Source organism: Uranotaenia lowii, chromosome 1 (assembly GCF_029784155.1).
Source record: "Uranotaenia lowii strain MFRU-FL chromosome 1, ASM2978415v1, whole genome shotgun sequence".
Classification (NCBI taxonomy): domain Eukaryota; kingdom Metazoa; phylum Arthropoda; class Insecta; order Diptera; family Culicidae; genus Uranotaenia; species Uranotaenia lowii.
Genome location: NC_073691.1, coordinates 77,329,522 through 77,353,081, shown reverse-complemented (window position 1 = coordinate 77,353,081; position 23,560 = coordinate 77,329,522). Strand labels below are relative to the sequence as shown.

Below are 23,560 nucleotides of genomic sequence, written 5' to 3'. Positions count from 1 at the left end.
GCAATCTGCATTCCACCGTACGCCTTTCTAAGCTTTATGGTATTGGTTCGCTGCTCATGCCACGCCTAGCGGGTTCAGCGATGCTGAGATTTCCCCCTCTATGCCTCAGGGTCGGCTTAAGCTACAGATGATTCGACTAGAAAAGAAAAAAATTTGCATATTTTGAAACCTTCCACGTTTATTCAAGTTGGTCTTGGGTCGTGTACACTGGGGACTGCGTCCCACCCCTTATAGCTACTTCCTACCTCGTAACTCGGAACCACTGGCTAATGCTGTTACGAGGGCACCTTCTTCACTGAACCGGTCGCCTGCTCGTAGCCCTTCCGCGTCCGCAACGTGGCTCGGTGATCGTGCAGGTTACAGGAGTTGCACTATACAGCACTGAATTGGCTGTCGGTCGGCGGTTTCTCAATACAACTCTAAGGCGGCTGTCGGTCGATGCTCCGGTCTACAGATTAGGCGGCAATCGCAGTTCCGATTGCAAGCTACGACGACTGTGCTCACGACGCTCGGTATGTTGACGGACCGTTGCGTCGTTCTCTCGTTCGTAGCGGGCCCTTTGGTACGAGTGGGGCCTTGGCCGGAGCGCCGGTGAGTGTGACTGCTGCGCACGGACCTGGGCTCAGTCGTAATGGCTGAGTCTAGGCCAAGCCTCGGAGCGGGGAGCACACCTTCGATTTAAGGTAAAACCTCGGGGTCCTGGAGAAATCGAAATGGGGTTTTAGGTTGGCGTTGAAGAACGGTGGTCACTGCGGTTACGGGGTAGGGGTTTGTGTTTACCTGGATATCCTGATAATCGGTGTATTCCGGAATTTTATTCTTCACTACTAGACACTGTATTCGTCACACTGTCTACGATGGTAGTGTAAATGGCCGATTTTCGGCAGGTCTTTGACCCCGTAGCCGCGTAGAAAGTTCTTAGACGTCATCGTTCTTTCGCCCCATTTCGATCCTAAATTCGCTTCGCCTTTTCACCGCGTCCCCCTCCGCCATCTGATAGTGAGGTTACGAAGCCTGGCGTTGAGCTCTGCTGTCAGGTTGGTGCATAGGGGTTCGGGGCGAACTTCGACGTAGCCAAATTCTCCACAAGCAAAGAATCTTCTTGGCACATTTGAAATTTACGCGAAAAAAAATTTCAACAAACACTGACATCACTAACCGAGCACTTGTTACAGTATTGCTGGAGAGTGCTTTCTCGAGCTACTCCGCAATGGTGAACTCATCCAGGTCCTTGCATTCTACATCTGCAATCTGCGATAGCGCTCGAGCGGTCGCTTCCTCATCCAGGGATCCTTTAAGTCGGCGCTCCTTACAACCGGGTCCTTCAAACTTAGTCGCAAGCAACATTCCAAGAGTTGGGTTTGGAACGGATTTTTCCTATCAACCTTGGGAAAACCAACAGCAACCAGCAATAGCCCTTTTATCGAGTAAGGCGATCGTAAGTCCAGTTGAGGATTCCAAATTAATAAGACTTCCATTATCATCTTTACCAGCAGCTGCTTTTGATGGTCTCTACACAAGGAACGCGATGCCACTTCGATCGGCATAAGAGAGTGCGGTTTGACGTGTCGAGCGAAAGATTAGCTTCCAGACAAAGAATTCCCGTTAAGATGTGTACGCACAAGTCGATCGAGCCTCCATGCAGATTATCAGCGTATTATTCCCAATACCTTGGTCTGAACCTGATACGAAAAGGGTTCTGGAAGGATGTGTCAGCAACAAACGCGTCACGAGGCACTTATGTGTCGCTCTCAGACGTCCAGCGCCTGCAGGCCAGACCAGCATTGTCGTAGGAAAGAGTGTTGACGGGGTTCCGGAAAAACTGCACTCATCCGTCACAACCGTGCATCCCGACCACTAGGGGAGTCTACGGTGCTCTTCAAAATCTGGGAGCTGTAAATCGCAGTATCGGGTTGGTGTACATTAGCGACATCTCGGCGAGGCGTTTTGGAATCAGCACGTCGGGTGGAACCCACTGCCCAGTAGTGGTGTGTGGATATCTGGTGCCTAGAGCATGCTGATGATTCTTCAAAGATCATTAATATCAACGAGCGATTTTGTGACAGCGAACAATAGCGGATCACTACCGCAACCGTCAGCAGATGACCAAATTGTGAGTTTTTCACTGGATATCTTTTACTGAATACATGATAAAATCAAATATTATTATTTAGTGCGAGGTTAACCCTATTCCTATTTGCACATTTTCCGAACATTTGTTATCACATTAAGAAAATCTCCAATGTGTAGTCCCACGACTAGCTAGAGAAATATACGGTCCACTACGCCAGTGCAGTGCCCTGCTTTAGCCCCGCAAGGGGGCTCATTACTATAGGGTGCGTCCAGGTGCCCCACAGGCTACGGTTTGCGACTGACACAATTTAGAATTTAGACCCATCAGCAAGGTCTTTCGCATAGAGGCGTTTCTGCGCCTCCATGAGCGGTACACTTTGGGCAACCTTGGGCCGTTGTATCCAATAAGTTCTGTTAAAAAGTTCGAGTTCGATGCGTAATTTTTTCATCCATAGAGGGGTTTATATCAGTTCCGTTTGCATAATCCATTTCCGTTTCATGTGTTATCATTAGGGTGAGGGATGGTTCCAATCTATTCTGAGTGCATAATCCGAGGTCGTTTGCGTAGGTCATCATTGTGGAGAGGGGCGAGTTCTGCTGAATTTAGTTGCTTCATACGACAAGGGTCAGCGACCCCGGGGTAGTATTCTTATGCCGCTACCCCAGCATGCGTACATGTCGAGATCCATCGGTCGGATGCTGGATCTTCTGTCGATACACTCCATGTATATCTCCCATGTGTTCTTGCACACTATTGATCGCTCTGTTGTTTCTCTTATTTATCTTTCTCTTAATACACCTGTCGACTTGCGATTTTAGTCGAGCCTCGGCACATGGTCGATTGATTCGGATTTGCCGCTACATATACGCTAAGAAAATTGTATATATTGGTACCGTAAAAGTACATCCTTTGATGTTCGACAACTTTTACGTAGAAATGAGTTTTAGAAATTATATATCTACTTTATCAATTCTTCTGTTCTACAAAACCCTCTCTGTAGAAAAACTGCAATTTCAGTAAATTTGTAGTAGACGGCGCAGACAGGGGTAAATGCACCTAATAAGCGATAAAAATTATTTGCGGACAAACGATAAACGATAGACATTTGATGTCTTCGCAACATTTTTATATATTTTGATGATCTATCAAATTCTTGAAAGAAAAAAGTGATTTTTCCACCTGGAAGGGAGATAAAGAAAATATTTCTTGAAATAATTAGTTTAGAGACATGATGTCTTTACAAAGGTTGTAGATCTTATTATTTTAAGCAACTTTGTATATTTGAGAAAATTGTTCAAATGGTTGAAACACACAATTTTGTGGAACATTTCTAATACATATTTCAACTAAGAAAGGAGATATACTACAAAATATCCAAAATAATGCCTTTTTTCAGTAAGTTATAATCTTAAGAGTTCGGACGAATTCGTATAATTTTTTGAGTGTGTTTTGTTGGTCAAGTTATTGGCTTTCCATTGATTTATAAATTTAACATTAGTTTTGGATAGATTTTCTGCAAACTAGCAATCAATAATGCGCTTTTTCCTCTAGAAACACTTAAAATTCAAAGAAAAAACCCTCACTTTTTCCTCATTTAGAAGCTCATTTTTGATTGCTTGTTTATAAAAAAGCTTATCAAAACTAATGTTCAGTTTATATATCAATGGAAAGCCAATAACTTGACCAACAAAACCCACTCAAAAAATTATACGAACTCGTCCGAACTCTTAAGGTTATAACTTACTGAAAAAAGGCATTATTTTGGATATTTTGTAGTATATCTCATTTCTTAGTTGAAATATGTATTTGAAATGTTACACAAAATTGTGTGTTTCAACCATTTGAACAATTTTCTCAAAAATACAAAGTTTGTAAATCGTTTCTAAAAAAAGATATTAAATAAAAACTCAAAATAACTTGCTCGTTATTTTTTAAATGCTCGTAACTTTTATGATTTTCATGCGATCTTGACAAAGTTGCTTAAAATAATAAGATCTACAACTTTTGTAAAGACATCATGTCTCTAAACTAATTATTTCAAGAAATATTTTTTTTTATCTCCCATCCAGGTGGAAAAATCACTTTTTTCTTTCAAGAATTTGATAGATCATCAAAAAATATAAAAATGTTGCGAAGACATCAAATGTCTATCGTTTACCGTTTGTCCGCAAATAATTTTGATCGCATATTAGGTGCATTTACCCCTGTGTGCGGCGTTTTGCACTCGCATCACCAGAGAGTCAGTCTGTGATTATTCTACTTGCACACACGCTACAAAACTTTTGCAAAACTGTTCGTTGGACCTTTGCGTAAACATAAAAAATCGCTTCTCTCATTAAGTTTGGGAACATTTATTTCTGTTGTTGGTTCATCTACAAAATTTTAGGATGGTTTCCTCTGGGTCCAGAAGCGTCATGAAACGCTATCATCAGACGATCCCACTATCTGATCCCATTTTTAGCGTTGTCAGAAATAGATTTAATTGTTTCTGTTATATATATTCTCAAATAAATGTAGGATTTCATATTTTTACGAAATATTTCTCTGTGTAATTTTTTGATCACATTAAACAGATAAAACTTAAATTTTCTTAAAAAATGACATCTTTTTCATAGAATTAGTGGATTACTACGTTGAAATAGCGAGTTGAGAATTTAATGTGCTCCAAATAACTGTTTTCTACCCAATTTGCTATGATTTTGTTGTTCTCAAGGAGATTTTTTGAAATTAAAATACTGATCAAAGACACTTTCAATATGGTTTTTTTTATGAACTTGATTTATTTTATATTTAAAGCTGTTAAAGTGTACTTTTTTCTATTAGTATATTTTTAGAATCAAAGTTTCAACTTAAAATGTTTTAAGAGTGTTTTGAAAGTAGCCGCCAGGCACTAATGCTATGCCTCTGAGTACTCCTTTATCCGATTTATTTTGAAGTCCTACATCCCGAACATTTAATTAAAATTTTATGCAAATAAGCGAAAGATCGCTCTGCAAAACCACTATTTCCCAAACCTCAGGATGGTCTGATGCATTGACAACACGAATTCTATAAAATCTGAATATACGGTTCGAATGGGTAACACTTTTTCCCGACTAAATGTCTAAAATTCCGCTCCATTTTCGTACTAAATGCACAAAATGCTATGCAAAGAGTGTCCATTTCCCGGCCATTTTCCCGTTCCCGGGAATCGGGAAATCTGGTGGAATGTTTCCCGGGAATTCCCGGGATCCCGGGAAATATTAAAAAACATGTAAAATATATGCACTTTGATACGAACCTTTCGTGCATATAAGCCCATAATTTGTTCAAAATGTACTCTGCATAGTGTTTTTTAAATCATTTTTAATCAAATGAATCAAACTGGTTTCAACAACGTGAAAAAGACAAATGAAGAATTTATTCATGCCATAAGGGGTTAATTAAAAAAAATCTTTTTATTTGTTTGATAAATCCAACCTTTTTGTGTTTTTCTAAACACTTTACCTATTTGCTCTTCTTCTGAAAAAAAAACGATGTCTTCTTCATTTTTAAGTTTTGAAATTCTTCTGGCTTTGAAAAAGTGCAAAAATGTTACTTCCGCCGGGAAAACACTATCTGCCTATCTGCTGCGCGATTTTTCAGATATTTTCCGAAGTGTTGTGGGTTTTCGTTCTATGAAAACGGTGTGGAAATACATATCATCTTTTTTAACTTATCTATTTGAATTACAAAAATTACAACAAGAAATGGCTTCAAAATGTCTACTGCCACAGGAATCGGCATATTCTCAATGAGTTTTGTACGACTACATTTTCAAAAAGAACAATAAGAATGGCACCAGAAGCTATCAGGCTTTTCCAGAGAAATAATTTCCCACGTGTCGGAATTCCCGAGAATGATACTACGATTCCCAGGAATCGGGAATTCCCGAATTTTTCAAATTCCCGGGAAATCCCGGGACGGACACTCTATATGCAAAGGATCAAATGACTGTTGAAGTTAATCCCTGTGCCAGTTCAACATCGATCTTCTTTATTTTGATTAAAACATTGGGCATGGAATGAACAATTTATACGGCCAACCCGCTTCTTCAAATCGGATTGCTTTTCAACAAGTTTGCAAAATGAGCTCTCGTACAAAATATCAGCTCCCAAGACCACATGGTGACTGAGCATTTGAAGATTTGTGGGATATGTCCTCAACCATTAAAAAAATCGAACAATATAAGGCACGACATTAAATTTTCATATGTCGCTGATTTTGACCTCTGAAACCTCTGAATCTTGGTTGAAAAACCTTTACGAGTAGACAGGACAAGAAAATTCGAGCATATTCGGTTGAAATGATATAAAACCAACAAAAACCAAAATTATGAGTTTAGCTGTGCATCGCTTGGAATCTCTTTCCAGGTTTCAACTTTTTAATATTGTACATAACATGTTTAATGGAGAATTTAGTCTTACACACTCTTGGAATCTCCGTTATACATACTAGCCTTATTTTTTTTTAGAGAAACTCTGTTAATGATCACCAAACTTACCTGCGTGACTTGCATCAGCTTCTTCACCACGTCCCGTCCCAGAATGTGATCGAAAACGGCCTGCAGGAACGGTTCAGCCATAATTGACAGCTTTAGCTTGTCTCGGTGCCAGATGAGCACCCGGGACTCCTCCATCGCCATTATCGACACCTGAAATGTTGAAGGAAACTTGTTTCCGTATAAAGCACTACAGAATATCTAATATCAGGAACCTACCTGAAAGTAGTCATCGGTCGACACTCCAAACCATTCGGGTGAATCGAGAAATTGATGGGGAAAGACTATGTGTAGCGCCTTCTGGTTCTGGGAAACGACGAGTCTGCGAAGGAAAACGGGGAGACGACATCCAGTCAGTCGGATCAAAACAAAGCGCTTTGTTTAGGAAAAACAGGACAATAATTTATGGGGTGAGTCATAAATGTTAATGGTTATGTTTAATTCTCTTAATGAAAAACAAACGATCTCAACGGTGGTTTGATTGAGGAATATGAACGAAATGGGACTAAAGTCCCGATTGGTTGACCTTTATGACCTTCTAATCGACTGCTAATGAACACATTTTGCGTGGCGGCTTCAGGCTATTTTCAAACAACTATCATCCAACTAGAAGAAATTTTCCATGGAAAACAACCAGAATTGTTTTCAAACACGTGCTTGAATTGCGTATTTTCCTTTTGCAATGACGACAATATTTTGCGCAAGGGTAAGGTAACAAAACGTGGTTGATACTGGTTTTTACCCATCAAATTTTGATTTAAATCAAATGACCGCAATCAAATCGACCTTAAAGAGCCGTGACTTGTGATGTGAATGTAGGAAAACCTCTGGCTTAGTTCTTAAATTTAATCTGGCTTTTTTTGTGATTAGCCAAATGAGATACTTACTTTCCGGACAGCACCAGCGATAGGCTGTCGACTTTGGTGACCTTCTCCTGGGCGTAGATTTCCTGATACTTGAGCGATCGCACCAGCTTCATGCAGTTGAGCACCTTCTTGAACTGATGCCGGGACACCCGCAGGGGCTTGAACAGTGCCACGTAAACCTGTCGATGAGATGGAGATAGAAAGATTTGTTTTAGAATGAATTCAGGAAAATGTTTATCGTTACTTTTTATGTAGACCCCATACATAAAATTCGATAGTTGAATTGTTGAGTGCCAATTTGTATTTTTGCAATGAGATGGCGGATTTTAAACAAATTATTCATTTATCTCATGAGTCAGCCTTAAGATAAGGTCGAAATTAAAGGTTGATATGCTGAATTAACAACTTTTCGTTTGGGAATTTTTTTTTATAATCTGACAATTTGTGCCGAGGGTCTTCAGATTTTCCCCTTTATTTTATACATGGTTTATTTTAAAGACTGGAAAAACACGATTTTTTAAACTTTATTTTCCTAGATATTTGAGGCTAGATTTTTTCGTAATTTGTACAATGTTTAATTATTTCAATCTAAAAGTTTAAGATTTTTACGCGATTTTTGAAAATTTAAAAAATGACTCGAAAAGTAAAAAAGGTGAAAGTTTACATTGAATCCAAAAATATAGGGTGAGTGCTCCTACTTTGGACCCAGAGCCTATTTTAGTCTTAAAAAGCCGAACATTGAAAATAATTCATTTTGCCAGCGAAGGATTAAGATACTCCTCCTATGCACAAAATGAATTCTTATTCTTTTTGAACCCAAACCGTTTTTTGTCATAAAAATTCTTTCTGAAAAAAGTTTCAAAGTTTTTAAAAAAGAACGTCTTTATCAGTGGTACATCAGACAGCTCAATCAATGGGGCGTGTTTTGAGAATTCTAGTGAATAAGGAAAAATCACGTTTTTTACTGTCTAAGCTAAAGCACAGAAAACAGACGTACAAGCTCGAACAAAAAAACCGTCAAAAAAGTGTGTAAAATTTCAAATGCTATCACCAAAAATACGTTAGAAATTGACTGCAAACAGTGTCATCTATTGCGCCGTTCAAGAGTTACAAATCATCTTTTAAGTGCCCAGTTTTCGAAAAGGCGTAATCGTAGCCAAAAAACAAAAATTAGTTCAAAAAGGGTGTTGGGATTTTTACACAAGTTTCGTGGGCTAGCTTGTACGTCTGTTCTCTGTGGCTAAAGTTTTAAAAGAAAATACTTTGACTCCGAAGAATATGAACCATACTACCTATTTTTTTCTAAAGTATAAAAAAATCAATGAATCCGGAGAATTTGTAAAGAGTTCAAAAATAACAGCATTTCGACTGTTTTAGACCTGATATCACCCAAACTTGGTGTCAATACCTTTAAATCTACAAGGAGCCAATTTTTAATTGGAGCATAATTCAGAAGCAATATTGAGCGTTTCTAACATTTTTTTGCCAGTTTTACGTAGATAAACTACAAGTTAGTAAACACAAAAAAGTTTCTGCAATTGTTATGCTGTTTGAGATATTCATAACGGAAATTAGAGTATTTTTAATCGCTAAAAAGCTGTAATACTTGTTATATCCCGAGCAGACTTTGATGCCTCAATCGATAGCAAGCTGAGAGCAAATTATGGTATCAACAGCAAAACGAAAGCTCCTTTTGGTATTGTTTTTACCTTGATAGCAAAACTAGGCATTATTGAGGTATAGATAACTTTCATTTGAAGGCAAATTGAGACCAATATAGGGTGTAGAGAGCAAACTGACAGCAAAATTTGGTGTTAAAAGAAAAAAAAATGTGAATTGAATTTCTTCGAAACCAGAGTTATGTTGATATGTTGAAATAACTCACCCCTCTCGAAACACGAAATCCTAAACTCCCGCCTTCTCATCTGATGGTTCTTTACAAATCTTCATGCACTCTCTCACCTAATGAGGTTGTACTCGATTTTTTCTTTTTTCATAAGATGTTTAAACGGTTTAAGAGGTTGGTTCATTTCACAACTCTTCTACATATTTACATAACTGTCGAACTCTAGTAACCCGTTATTTTTCTACCCTCGAAGAATCCTGCTACACTAAACACTTTGAACATTAAATATAAAAAATTTTAGCAATCCCGTTTTTTTTAACATTAAAGTTATTAATTGTTCCAAAAGCGATCAGATCAGTACTGTACTGAAGAACTTCAATCAAACATTCAATGACTTGGATGCTTGCATGCATCATAGACTGGAATTAGGCAGTATTCGATCGTGGTACTAGCTTACCAGAGGTGCCATATGTACCGATTTTCCAGTATCGGTTTATTGGCCTTCATTAATGCAATTTTATCAGCGCTCCATGCTTTTTTCATCAATCCAGTGGTGAACTAAAAACATTGATTTTTATGTCACTGTGATCTGATTTTTGACCAAACCTAGCATCTCTGTTAGCTTACCTCAACCAATTATGTCAACAGCAGAGTTAAACTCATTATCATTAAAAGCTAATTATAATGGTTCTTTGACTCATATTTTGTTCTTATTTAGCAATTAGATTTCATGTGGAATGGACCAAAAGCGATTTCACTATAGTGAATTTCAAATCGTGACTAAAATTAAACGTATTAGTCTGATCGAACTCAATTCTGAGTTCAAATTTGATAGCTTGCATGAAATGGGAATGCATGCTAGACCATGTTGAACCATTACTTGTTTGAAAAATAACCAAAAGGGTAGCTTTGTGGTTCATTTCCATTTTGAGCTTTTTGTAAAAAATCATAAAATAAGATTTCCCGGAGAATTTGGATTATGTTATTTTTTTTTCAACCGTTTGCCTAAACCTTATTATGCTTGAAAAATAACAGAATTCGGAGAAAAAAAAATTGCACAAGGTCCATAATTTAAAAAAAGATCTAAAATGAAATTGGAATTTGATTGTAGAACTTGCCACAACAAATATACGAAACATAATTCAATAAAGTCAAAATTGGTTGAAAAAAAGTGAGCGTGTGAGAAAAAACTTGCGTGTTTGTTTTGTTTATAATGAAACCTACCCCGCTTATCCAGCCTGTCTAGCTAGTGCACAGTTTTTCGGTAACGGCCATCGTCGGTTTGACGGGAATCGGTGGCATCTAACATCTGGGACCAACGAACTCCGTCGTCCACAGCTCGCAGATCTCGATCCGATTCACCATTCTGTTTTCCAGAGAAACGCCCGTGCTGTTTTTTGAGGTAGGATAAATCCGATGAACTACGCAGTGCTGTTCGACGGGATGAATCATCCAACCGGATGAAAATCCCCGCAAAAAAATACGCAGTGCTGTTGAATTGCTGGTCCGTTGGTTCGTTCTGTCTTAGGAAGAGGCCGGTTGGAAGGATGGTCTTGTTTCAAGTGAGTTTCTTTTAATCGTTTTCTAAATCATTTATTTTTTATTTTTTTTATACATTTTAGATTAAACAATCTACGATTGCAACATGCAAGCGACCGAAAAAACCGACGCCCTACAATCCCAGTTTATCGACGCCAGCCTTCATATGCTGCCGAACGGATTCATGTGCGAATCGTCAGTCATTTCGAACTGTTCACGTCAACTTTTCGGAGTTAGATTTGGATATGAATGACAGTGGGGCCGGAACGGAATACTGAGACATTGAGAATGCTGTATTGTGGGAGTTTTTTTTCCTGTAAATACCCACAAATGTACTAAGCAGCCGGACGCAGCTATTGGAATATGTAAAAGTTAACGTAGGCGTTTTCGTGTTGTTTTGGCTATGCAAATCAGAATAGCTTTCTAATCATCATTTCTGTTATTTTACAGATAATTTTTGAACCGGTGTCTTTTTTTATTGGGTTGCTGGCTTTTTTTATTAGGCCCCTTATCGAAGCATCGTACGGGTATTATTTTAAGCATGCCGGTGCCACGAAAACCGTGACATCCCAGACTTATGTCGTGGCCTTTGCTGACGGATTGATTGTGCTGCTATCGTTGCAATTATTCTGCGTCAACGCCGTGACTACTGATTCATATTTACCAGATCATGAAAAGGAATGTTCAAACTTCGGGTGAACATGTGCTGAATATGCGTAGCTATAACATCACCAGCTTCACTTGGGACTGGATGCGGTGTGTGTCGATTAGCAGATTGATAATGCCGAAAACTTTAAATTTTGCCAGAAGAAAAACAACTCATTCCAGTCTGCATAGTGGATTCTTTGATTCCGAAGCATATCGATCGAGATATGCAAGGCGTTCAGTGAAGGAGTGTATGTACAGTGGCGGCCAGTTTCTAATTCGAGGATTCTCCATGTGTTGCATATAAAACCATCATAACAGGTATGTTATTTTTGTTCAATATTAGATTAATATCTGGTAAAATTTCTTCCGCGAACGAACATCGCAAAAATAGTACTATTCGCGTAATGCGAAACCCTTATCTAAACCGCTATTTGAATACATGTGCATATAGATATGCGATTAAAAGTACAGGTACCAACCATCCATCAATCAATTAGAAATTCGCCAAATGACGTGCAACCAAAATCATTAGAGATTTTGTTGTGTTTCGGGTTTAAGATGTTGATTCCGTTTTAATTTTACCTACACACCAAAAATTTTCTAAAATTAAACGAGCCAGAAACGCTTCAACACCTAATTGTTTTCTTTACCTAATTCAGATTGGATCTAATTTTACATCATTTTTTATCTAAACTACACACACCACCAAAATCTACACTTTTGAACGAACGTTCACCTCGAAAAGATTTAAATTTACATCATAAGGGATGTATTTTTATGTTATGTGAATGTAAAAACATTGAATGATTAAAATCAAACAGTCATTGACTACTCCTGTGACGAATTCAAGTATTTAAATATCAACAATTGTTTACTTCAAATACAAACATTCGCTAAGTTCATAGATTAACCATCAAAGCTAATAAAAAGTTATTCCGAAGAATTGTGTACATTTTTGAGAAAACTGTGTCTCAATTTATCAGTTCAGACTAGAGTTTTTTTCAGCCAGATTGCGCTACAGCGCTTTCATCGTGTCGTTTCGCATGTCACAAAATAAACAAAAAAAAAAACAGTTTTTTTCCGCGTTTCGCCAAAAAGTGCACCAAATCCATCGATCCGGCAGCTGTCGAATGGTGCTGGTTGAATCGGAAACCACAGATGGCGTCGAAGGGGACGCGGCCTTCTACCGGGCCCGACTGGCATATCCTATCACCCGACGGCCGACAAACGGAGGAAACAAGTTCTGGCCGGGAGAATTGAGCAGCTGCACCGATGAAAGGATTTTGGAGGAGCAAGATCCCAATCCGACGTTCACTACAACCTGTAAGCCGGAGGAAGGAAATAAGCAACGGGACACCCTGGAAAGTGCCAGTTTTCGATCGGACAACTTCAAATGTGGATGCCGTTACCGGTGAGGAGACAACGGCTCTGGCACCGTAGCCCGGATCTCGACCTTCCACCGAAACCGGGCACACCAAAGTGTGCATCGTTCTGTGCGAGCAGGCTTCCCCGATTACCTGCGGAATTACCGAAATGAACGGGCAAGAGATACCTAGTTCTGAGCCTACAGAATTCACTGCGGTCAGTGTTTTTCTACTCGAAACAATGAGCTATGCACAGGTGGGATGATTGTAAACCATTTAATGAATCCACTAAGTTAAAGGCAATCTTTTAACAGGGATTAGGCGGTGACTTATCGGCAAGTGTTGGCCGAGTATGGTCACGATTCCAAGTTATTCAATTGCATCTGGGCCGAAGCAAAGCGGGTCGGTCTGTGCAAAAGTGTAATTTCAACGACCGTCCTGAAGAAAATTAATATGATGGTGAGAAACCAGAAACGGAATACAGGTAAATTTACGGTTGAGTTTAAGTGTTGAAGAGTTTTGAAGGAACTTTGTTTTTTTTTTTAACAGGAATGTACCGATAATTTGTGCTTCTATCGGGGTATCTCCAACGATTCAACGAGGAGCACCCGAAGTTATCCCGTCAGTACTCGAACCTGCAAGGAAAAGTATGGTAACAGATTCCGGGAAGACGAGATTGTGGACATTGCAAATTGTGCAATCGCTGTTCAATCTTTGCATTGCTGGTTTGTTGTGACTTTTACCGGTGAGTTGGCTTAGAAAATTGTGTTTCAGTTGATGTCGCGAACAAAACGTAAAAGGTTCCTATAACACGCTATCGATTAGTACTTAAGAATAGAACTTAAGTCCATACTAGGCGATGGTTGCCATGCTTTGATTGCGGAACGGTGTCGCATGTTCGTGAGGCTTGCAAATCGTTGAAGCAGCAGCAAAATGGCACAATTGTCGCCTTACGGAATTTTACATCAAAGACGTCAAATGACATGCCGTAGCAATGTTAAAAAGGAAAGCAAGACAATTAAATGATAATTAAGTACTAAGCATACATTCTGCTTAATAAAGTTTATTTGTAAACAAATAATTCAAGTGGTTTTCTGTTTATTTTGAAAAAAATTGATCTATGTCGAAGGTTATTTAAATATAAGATCGGTCTATTATACATGGATTTGAAAAAAATTATTGTAAGATTGTTTAGGAATTATCTCTGACTTGTAAATAATCTGGTATAAAATGTAGACACATACAAATTCACGAGGTGAAAATATATGTTGTAGTTAATTCGTGAAAATTTCCAAAATTTATGTCTTAAAAATTCATGACTGTAATATTATGTTGAAGACAATGTAATTATATGTAACCTCTTCGTGCCTCTTCATGTACAACAAATTAGATCGTCCAGAAATAACATTGTGTCGTACTGATTTTTGGTGATACGAGCTATCGGTGACATACATTTTTAGAGATATGAATTTTTATGGAAAAAAATAAATTCAAAGATTAAAAATATACTTGTAAAACATTCAGTTACCAGTATTTTATTTTTCAAACTATGAATATTTAGTCATATTTATGCCAATAAAAATTTGATTCTCTAAAAATTAATGTCTTCAGAAGCTCTTATCACCTAAAATTTGTACGCCATAATGTGATTTCTTAAACGATCTAATTTTATGTCAAATTAGACGCTTCACTTTTGTGCGTCCTTTTTGACATAAATTTACATCACTAATGATACAATATTATGTCGAAAATGTCAGAGAATTACGTCAGAGAATTTATGTCGTTAAGCGTTTCCGTTTTCTCTGGTGTAATTTTATGTCATTTATGATGCTTCAATTTTGTGCATCCAATATGACATAAATTTACACCAAAAAATTAATAGTGTGTAGATATTTTAAAGTTTTTCAAAGAAAACACACATATAATAAGAAAATTTTGCTATCACGCCTTGAAACTTGCATTTTTCTTGGCAATAAGGTGGTACAAACATGAAAATAAAATTTTTCTACAAAGCATAGAAATGCCAAATTTGGCTATTATTAAGGCTTTAACTATAGCTCGTTCTGCTGTCGTTTTTTCAAAAGTTTTGAGAGCATATTAATGTTAAATTTTGCTCTCATTCAATAATTATTGATGCCTTATATTAACATCATTGTGCCCTCCAAGCTGTCGGAAATTGAGGTGAAGTTAGGGCCTCAGTTTTAGCAAAATTAGGCATCACTTTGCTAACCAAGTATGAAAATCTGTGCTCTCATTTTTGCTGTGTACCAGCTTATGTCAAGCAAAATGAGAGCACATTTGGCTCTCAGGGCGTGATAGCAAAATTTGCTATAATTTTGCCATAAAAGTCTGCTCGGGATGATAATATTTGATTGAAAATTACATTTTTAATGATTTTTTTTATTTATTTTTTAAAAATCATACTTGTTATAGAAATTTTAGTTCTAAGTCCAATGAAAGGTTTCAGTTCAGTACCAGAATAGGAACAGTAGGTTCAAAGTTTGATATTTAGGTTATCCATTTCCTTGCAAATCTTTCAATAACGGCGAAACCTATGTTGAAAATTCTCAAATAAACTTGGAGATAAGATTATCTATTACATAAAATTCTCTTGTAACGGTGTTTGTAGTACTACTCCTCCGAAACTAGCCAAAGGATGCAAATAAAATTATTTTTAAAATATTCTGTAGGCATGCGAATCGGTTTATATCGAATAAAAATATCAAAAAGTCGCATGAATTGTCCGTAATAACTAAATTTGAATTTTTTGAATAAAATAAAAGTCATGGCTTCCATTTTTTCGAGATTATTTTTTTCCATTGGGCGGTTTGTTTTTCGTCTCCAAGGTCGTGGCGTCGCGAGTACCTAAACGTCGCCAGAGGATGGTAACCATGGCATAGCATACTGATCAGTGAGAATATTTTGGCGCGTATTTCAACAAAGCATATTTTCAATGCAAGTGGTGGCGATATGAAGCCTTGGTGTAATTTGTTTTGTTCTTGATTCCTAGCTCAATTTTTTTTAATGTTTACATTTCTTTGTTTAAACTAGGGTTAGTAACAGATAAAGGGATAGATTAAAGAATAAGATCGATAGATTTAAAGAATGAGTAGAGTTCGTAAAAGTAAGTTAAGTCCAACGCAGCTAACACATCTCTTACGGGTACATAAGGTTGCCTTCCCAGGGCCCGGAGGGAATCTACTAATTGCGCTCTAGCGACTAAGTGGCCCTCACACGACCAAACAACATGTTCAATGTCCTGGTAACCATGACCACAGGTACAGAGATTGGTGCTAGACAGATTTACACGATACAGTAACGCGTTTAAGGAACAGTGATTGGACATGAGTCGGGAAAATGTTTTAATGAAATCCCGGCTCAAGTTCAAACCCTTGAACCATGGTTTAAGCTTCACCTTTGGGACAATCGAATGGAAAAATTCATTGAAGGAGATTTGGCGCTGATATATATCACCTTCAAGGGCACCTACCTTTGCGAGAGAGTCAGCCTTCTCATTGCCCAATACTGAGCAATGTGAAGGGACCCATACAAAGGTGATATAAAAACAGCAATTAGATAAAGCACTCAGTGTTTCTCGTATCTTCTCGAGGAAGTACGGTGAGTGCTTTACGTGCCTCATTGAACGGATAGCTTCAACAGAGCTAAGGCTATCCGTTACAATATAAAAGTGATCAGCAGTTTGTGAGGCTATGTTGTCTAAAGCCCAGTAGATAAAACCATTTTTAATTCGTGTTAATTTAAGTAGTAAATTATTGTCCAAAAAATATGAATTTGGTGACGATGCATATGAAATAATGTTATGCACTTTGCGGACGTTTGAAAAAAAAAAATTGGGAAGCTTTACATTTAATTTCGTATAACTTTTACAAAAAATGTATAAATTATTTCTTCATCTTAAAATTGTTGGGCCATAAAAACAGTCTGATTAAATAAACTCAACTCTTTTTTTAAATCATTCGCCAAAAAAACTGTTCACACGTTTACTGTTTGTTTAAACACAATTCAAGTATGAACTTAACATGACCTTTCTAAAAATTTTAGAAGTTGTCCCCGAATACTGAAAATCCTCTAAGTTCCGGTGGAGTTGATCATTGCACCGTGGAATGAAGTCGGATTTGTTGGGGTTTGGCCGAGGTGATTTTGTACCCAGATTTACGGTGTCACAGCAGAGCAGCCTAAATCTCCGGATCGGCTTGAGGTCAATGGATCCCATTCCCAGTAGCCCCTAATCTGTTATCGAAGCACTAAATCAGGCATGTTGAACCTCTGGACTAAAGACTACAAACAATAACGATGTTGGAAGCTTGGATGTTTGGATTTCACAATTCTTGGACCCCGATTCAAAGCTAAGTGTGGTCGTTTCATTTACTTTTTTTCCAATCCATTACATAACACGTAAATTGATGTTTTTTCATCTAAGCTTCCGCTAATTTATACAGAACTGAACAGAGACAAAACAACAGAAAATTTGACTAAAGATTGATCTTAAATGGCCCGGAGTTATTTTAGGTCAAGATGGGTCATAGTTTTGATAATTCCGATTAAGAATATCCATGTTTAAAAATTTGCCGAGCTTTTTTTTCGTATACTGATATTTGAATCGTAAATTTTGCTATAATATTTGTGTTTAAATCGTCAATCAAAAAATTATCGAATTTTCATGTTCATTTATCGTTGCTTAGCTTGTTGCAATTCAAGTTAGGATTTTCATAGAGAGCTCTCAAATAAAAAAAATCGGTTAAACGTCAACTTGATATGCCATTGGATTAAGCGACTATATAAAATAATTATTTTTAAAAATTAATGTTTATACATGGTAATAGTCGTTAACTTTTTTTTATCACCATTTAACCTAACATACTCATGCCTGCTAATGAACTGAAAGCATTCTATAGAAACTTTATGAGTCAGGAAAACAAAATTTATTGTTCACCGTAACACTAGTCAAAAGTGTCTCCCAATCAATTCCTTCAACCCCTCTCCCAACTGAAATTATTTTGCTAGGATGCAGAGGTGACCTCGGTCCTAAAGCACAAAATAGATCTTTCATCCTTTTCTCTTTCTTCCAATCTATCTATTGACTACTAGGACGTGGCCAGCGCCGTTATTGACGTTGAAAGAGAGAGCATCAGTTTTGAGCAGTGTGAATGAGCTGCTAATCCCAAGCACCATTCATTTGACCTCTGAATAAAATTGATGGCCTCGGTCAATCACGGAGTAGCAACCATTGGCGATGTGGAACTTGTTCTACTGAGCCACGCCAGCGATCGTGGAGCTCGAAATGATTGTTATCATAATTAGATTTTTGAACAAGTCATGCATACATTTTCTTCAACCATGCATTTCGGGTTTTACGGTTTAAGGTGGATGTGAGTAGTTAATCAAGCTAAGCTAAGCTAATTCAAGTATGAACTTAACATGAACAGTGTGTTTTTTTTTTACATATTTTGGCTACATAGAAGAGACTTTTGATTCCCTTTTTTGTTGAAAATTTTTTTCGTGATTGATATTCCAGTTGCAGCAGATTTTCATGATGAACTTTTAATATGACCTGAAAGTGTTAAAAAATAATATTAACTCCTGTAATTTCTTAGGTGGAATCAGTGAAAATACGCCATTTAGCAATGAATCTACTGCCATTTAAGAATTTTATCTCCAAAATGGTCAGATCCCAAGTGTTGAATCTGAAGCGGGTATTCAAAATTATTGTAAAGGTCTTTGTAAATCAAGCTCTTTTGGTTTAACAGCATTAAGTGAAATTGAAGTACCAAGCATTAATTTGTTCCGGAGAAAAACTTAGGATATATCTATGAAAGTTGATAAAAAAGACAAACAAGAACAAGTATTAAGTTAAAATTAATTTCCCTGACGCATCTGAAAAAGACCTATGTGTTTTCAAGTGCCCCAATAAATGGGACGAATGTATACATCGATATTTCTTTTTTGTCAACATAACTAATATTAATTTTTTCGGATAATATGAAAATTGAACTGTGGTGATATTCGTTTGCATTTGCCCCGGTGTTTCATTTTTGAAAATTAAGATTTACAATAAAAAAGACACCAAATTTTTATTAAGGTTTGGTTTATTTAATAATTTCCAGGAAACAAAATGAACACATGAAAACATCGAAGGCTGAACAGATTATTTCTTTTCGATCTATTAAATAAAAAAAAATCAACTTTTCAATCAAATTTTATTGCATCTAAAAAATATAACATAATCCTAAATGAAATCGAAGATCACCACCAACAATGTTCAGGAAATTTTGAAATTAGAACATCCCAATGCTTCAATTAGAATCTTTAAAATAATGGGTGAACATATCTAAACATACTTTTTCCCCTTTTCAAAACCAATCGTTTCTTCGATTCATTGGGTTAAAGTTCAAAGGAATTAATTTGCATTTTTTGCTTGGATAAATAAAATAAAAGGAATTTGCAGTATACAAAATCGCCAGATTTAATGCCATGACAAGTGCTGTTTGGGAACACTTAAATTGAAATGTGTAAAGTCTATAAGTTGAGTATTAGGCGAAATTTTTTTGAACATGATTTTGGTGAAAATATGGATTTTAATTCAAACTGCTTCGAAGGATGAGGATGGTGAATATAAAGCTGTTTGAAAATGGTTAGTAAAAAATCTTTACTTATGTTTTTTATTTCTTCAGCTCTAAAAAATATACCATCCAAAGCTAATTGGGAGCTGAAAGCGCTACGTTAGGCAGAATATTCTCCAATACTCCAAACATTGCCCCGATATCCAAAATTCTATTCAAAAAAAAATCATAAGCAATATATTCCAATAAATGAGAAACATTTTATTTCGGTTTAAACCTAAATGTAAACTCGAACAAAACGGAATAAATCTACTAAATGGAATAAAACAAATGAAACATACATATTATCAACATACAGTTATTTATGAAACAAGTTACAAAAAGTGAATTTTAAAAGACCTGTAGAATTGAGTTAAAATTCTTAGGTTTAATTTTGATGGAATTGAGCGGGACGATTCGAGTAAAGGGAAAAGAGGGAAGTGTTAAAAAAAACTAGGGAGAATGGAAAACGAACGTCAAGTTGAACATGGTAAGACGAAGTTTACCGGGTCTGCTAGTAAACTATAAAAATATATTTCCTGCAAAATATAAATGTCCAGTCAAATTATGAGATAACATGATTATTTGAAAAATCACCGCATAGAGGGTCAAAAATAGGGCAACTAACCCTAGTAATTTTTACGCGACCAGAATGAAATACTTTTCAAGTTGAAATTTAGACTAAATAAAAAATATATATGCTTTTTACGAGACCCCTAACCACGAAATATTGAATAAATGACCCACAACAAAAATTTGCATTATAATAAATTTGATTGAATAAAAAAAAAAGTTAGGGTTTTTTATGCGACCAGAGAAAATAGCAAAAAAAATTACCAAAACGAAAAAAATTAAGTTGGAAATATTTAACAGGAAACTTGAAATAATTACCCAAAATGGAAACTTACATGTTGGACATTTGTTTGAATGAAAAAAAAAAATAGCTTTTTTACGCGATCAGAAAAAAATTGGGATTCATCAGATTTTCCTCAAAATTTCAAAATTTCTTAAATTTTGCGGCCACATGGTGTTTGCAATTTAAAAAAATATATTTTCGGGGTTATTTTGGAAAAAAAATTGAACCAACTTTCTTATGCATATAACATTGTCATTTTTTTAAACGGAAATTCTACGATTATTACGAATCTCAATTTAGAGATTCACACAGCCACGTCTGTCGCTCACGAGTATCGATGAATGACTGATTTTTTTTTTTTTTTTTGTGTGAGCAGGGAAAAGCCCCTGGGAGTGGAGCTAAATTCAAGCCACTTCTCCCAAAGGCATAAAACCTCCTCATCACTCTTTTATTTTTTATCTTTAGAACTATTTTTTCAATTATATTTTTGTACAATATTTTCATTTTCGGACTGAACAGAATTTAGAAAACAGTTTTTTCACTAAAAACTTTGATTGGGTGGTTGGAGGTGGCGCTGGTGGTGGCGGTGGGTGGAGGCGGCGGTGGCTGGTGGCGAAAAGATGAAAAATACATATGTGCAAGGCATTAGTTTCTTTATAATACGAGTTTCTGGTGGCTTGGAGAGTGATGAAGATCCAGGAGTTTGAGGCGTTCCCAGTGAGACAAATCTCTTTTAAGGGAACGCTGGCTAGTCGGTTACCAGAAACCGGACTGTTGGTCTAGTTCACTGAATGTATGTTTCTATGTTAGCTCTTGTGAATCTCTTGATGAGATGTTTGAATTTGGCGATGTTTCTTTCTGATCGTATGTTTTCAGGAAGTCGGTTGTAACAAATCTTACCATGATAGGTAAATGCTTTCTTGGCGAATTCGGAGGTGGGCTGTCTGACGTATAAGCTACTTTGGTGTCTTAAAGAATACCTGTGATCCGGGCGGTCGTAAGTTTGATTATGATGTGCAATTGGGTTATGCAGGTGATTATGGATTATTGAGACAGCTTGTAGCTCCCTCAACGCGTTGATTGGAAGAGTAGATTTATCAGCTTCGAGGTACAGGTTCTTGGTAGGGTATAAACGAGGACGCTTTAATTTGTTTGTTTTGCCTAGCGTTGGCAAAATAACAAACGTTGCCAGAGAAACACCTAAGTTACAAGATACAACTTTTATTCATTTTATTTTATTTTTATTAAATTTGATTTAATTTTTGAATATCCTAGAAATTCCCATCTCTAGATCACATTTGAATGCATTGAAATTTTATCAGCTTCTTAAATAAAATGTTTTGAAAATTTTCTAGAATTAAACTTCTACTGGAAGAATCGTAAAAAGCATTAAAAAAATGTTTAAAAGTAGCATCTGCATCATAATATATTTTACGAAAATACCATTTAGTATCCTATTTTATCTTGCAACTTTCATCTAAAGAAACGAAAACAGCGCATTCCTTCATCCAAGAAAGATGAAGGAAATAACGACGCTCATTCTCTATTTTTGCATTGAAAACTAACAATTCTCGAAAAACTACACTCACAAACTTATCCAGGTAGCGCGCACTTTTAACAGCGTTAGAGCGAAAGTACTTATCAACGCACGGAAATTCCTGTTTCGTAGAGTTTGCAGCAAAACTGCTTTCAAGTTGCAACGGATGCTGATACGTTTTGATAAAAAAAACAAATTTTCGGTTAACACTTTTGAAATCAAATGCCTGGATTTTGCTTGGTTTTTAGATAAAATAGCCCGAGTTTTACGGCCCAGATATGTGCTGAAAAAAATCTGGTAACTTTAAGTTATACCCTTCTGGGTCAAAGGGCCTCATATTTCAATAAATCAAATCGATTTACATCTTCTTGGCGAGAATTTCTATTTACTAGAGTGGCCGCCAAGTGGGTCATGTCGAATTTCGATATCCGACCACATACATTTTATAGATTGGCCCGATCAACTGACCTGTGCAAAATTTCAGCTCAATCGGACTTGATTTAGAAAGGCTTTAAAGCGCTCATAGTTTCGGTTTTGACCCTTAGAAATCAAGTAATAGAGGAGGGGCAAAACAATAAAAAATGCTTTTAAAACATAACGAACCAAATACGAGATATCTCGGTTTTTCGCGTGCCGCAATCACCCTACATTAGAGACATAACTCAAATGATATAATTTAAAACTTATACATTTAATAATGAAACTTTATTCTACAAAATTTAACACAATACTTTCAATAACTCAGAGATACTAAATTTTCATAATTTGGTCAAGTGGTTTTTGAGATATAGAATGCCGAATTTTGATGTTTCCTGGCCAACATTTCCTCGCGGTCCTTAATGGGTTAATTTTGATGCCAAATAACTTAAAAATGCATTAAACGTCGAAGTTTTGTGTTATCTCGAAAACAAACTTTTGGTCATCAATCGACTTTAAGATTTCAACCTAAGAAGAGACCAAAGGAAATCCGAAAAAACTAAAATTTTACGAAAACGTCGAGATCTGGAGTTATGTTAAAAAAATCGGACAAAAATCGACGTTTTGTGTTTTCCGAAAAACAGAAAGTTCCAAAAAGTCGTTTTTCACCTAAAATATTTTTTTTTTCGAACTAACACCAGATCTCGATGTTTTATGCCTTTCAATTCATTCAACATCAAAATTAAATTTTCAATTTTTCCGATATCTTTTGGTCCTCTCTTTGGTAATTTTGAGGGTCTAAAAACCAAAACTTGAGCGCTTTAAGACACCCTTTAATCAAGTCCGATTGAGCTGCATTGCACAGGTCAGTTTTTCGGGCCATTATACAAAATGTAAATGGTTAATTTTCAAAATTCGATCATGAAATTTTCGTCATACATCCATTGCCACCCTAATCTACATGAATTCAATGAATATTAAGTATTCCGACTCTTGGAAGTGTTATCGGTTTAAAAAATGTAAACATATAGGGCGCCCCGATCCAGCTGGTTGCACGGGAACCAATCGATAGCTTTTGACCATATCTGGTCATATTGATATCAAATCTATACACCCACAAATCAGACTCTACTCCAATAATGACCTTCCTTGGAGGTGGAATTATCGGCATAACATTCTATGCCAGACCAGCACTAGCTAGCTTTCTCTTCACTGGCATTGTCCTGCCAGCGCAACCGCATTGCATATGTCTGAATGAAACAAAATATATCCCA

General features: G+C 36.6%; 1 protein-coding gene across 7 annotated transcripts in view; it reads right to left on the bottom strand.

Annotated features, from left to right (window-relative positions):
• The window catches only part of LOC129739507 (blood vessel epicardial substance), a 289,213-nt gene that overhangs the window by 20,816 nt on the left and 244,837 nt on the right, over positions 1-23,560 (bottom strand). For all 7 annotated transcript variants that reach the window (XR_008735880.1, XR_008735881.1, XR_008735882.1 and 4 more), the window contains exons 3-5: positions 7,481-7,638; positions 6,813-6,915; positions 6,597-6,746 (exon numbers count right to left, since the gene is read on the bottom strand). Coding sequence is in view for 4 of the 7 variants with exons in the window: in XM_055730977.1 (XP_055586952.1) it covers positions 6,597-6,746; positions 6,813-6,915; positions 7,481-7,638 (411 nt within the window). In the remaining 3 variants the exon portion in view is untranslated. The remainder of the gene's footprint in view (positions 1-6,596; positions 6,747-6,812; positions 6,916-7,480; positions 7,639-23,560) is intronic.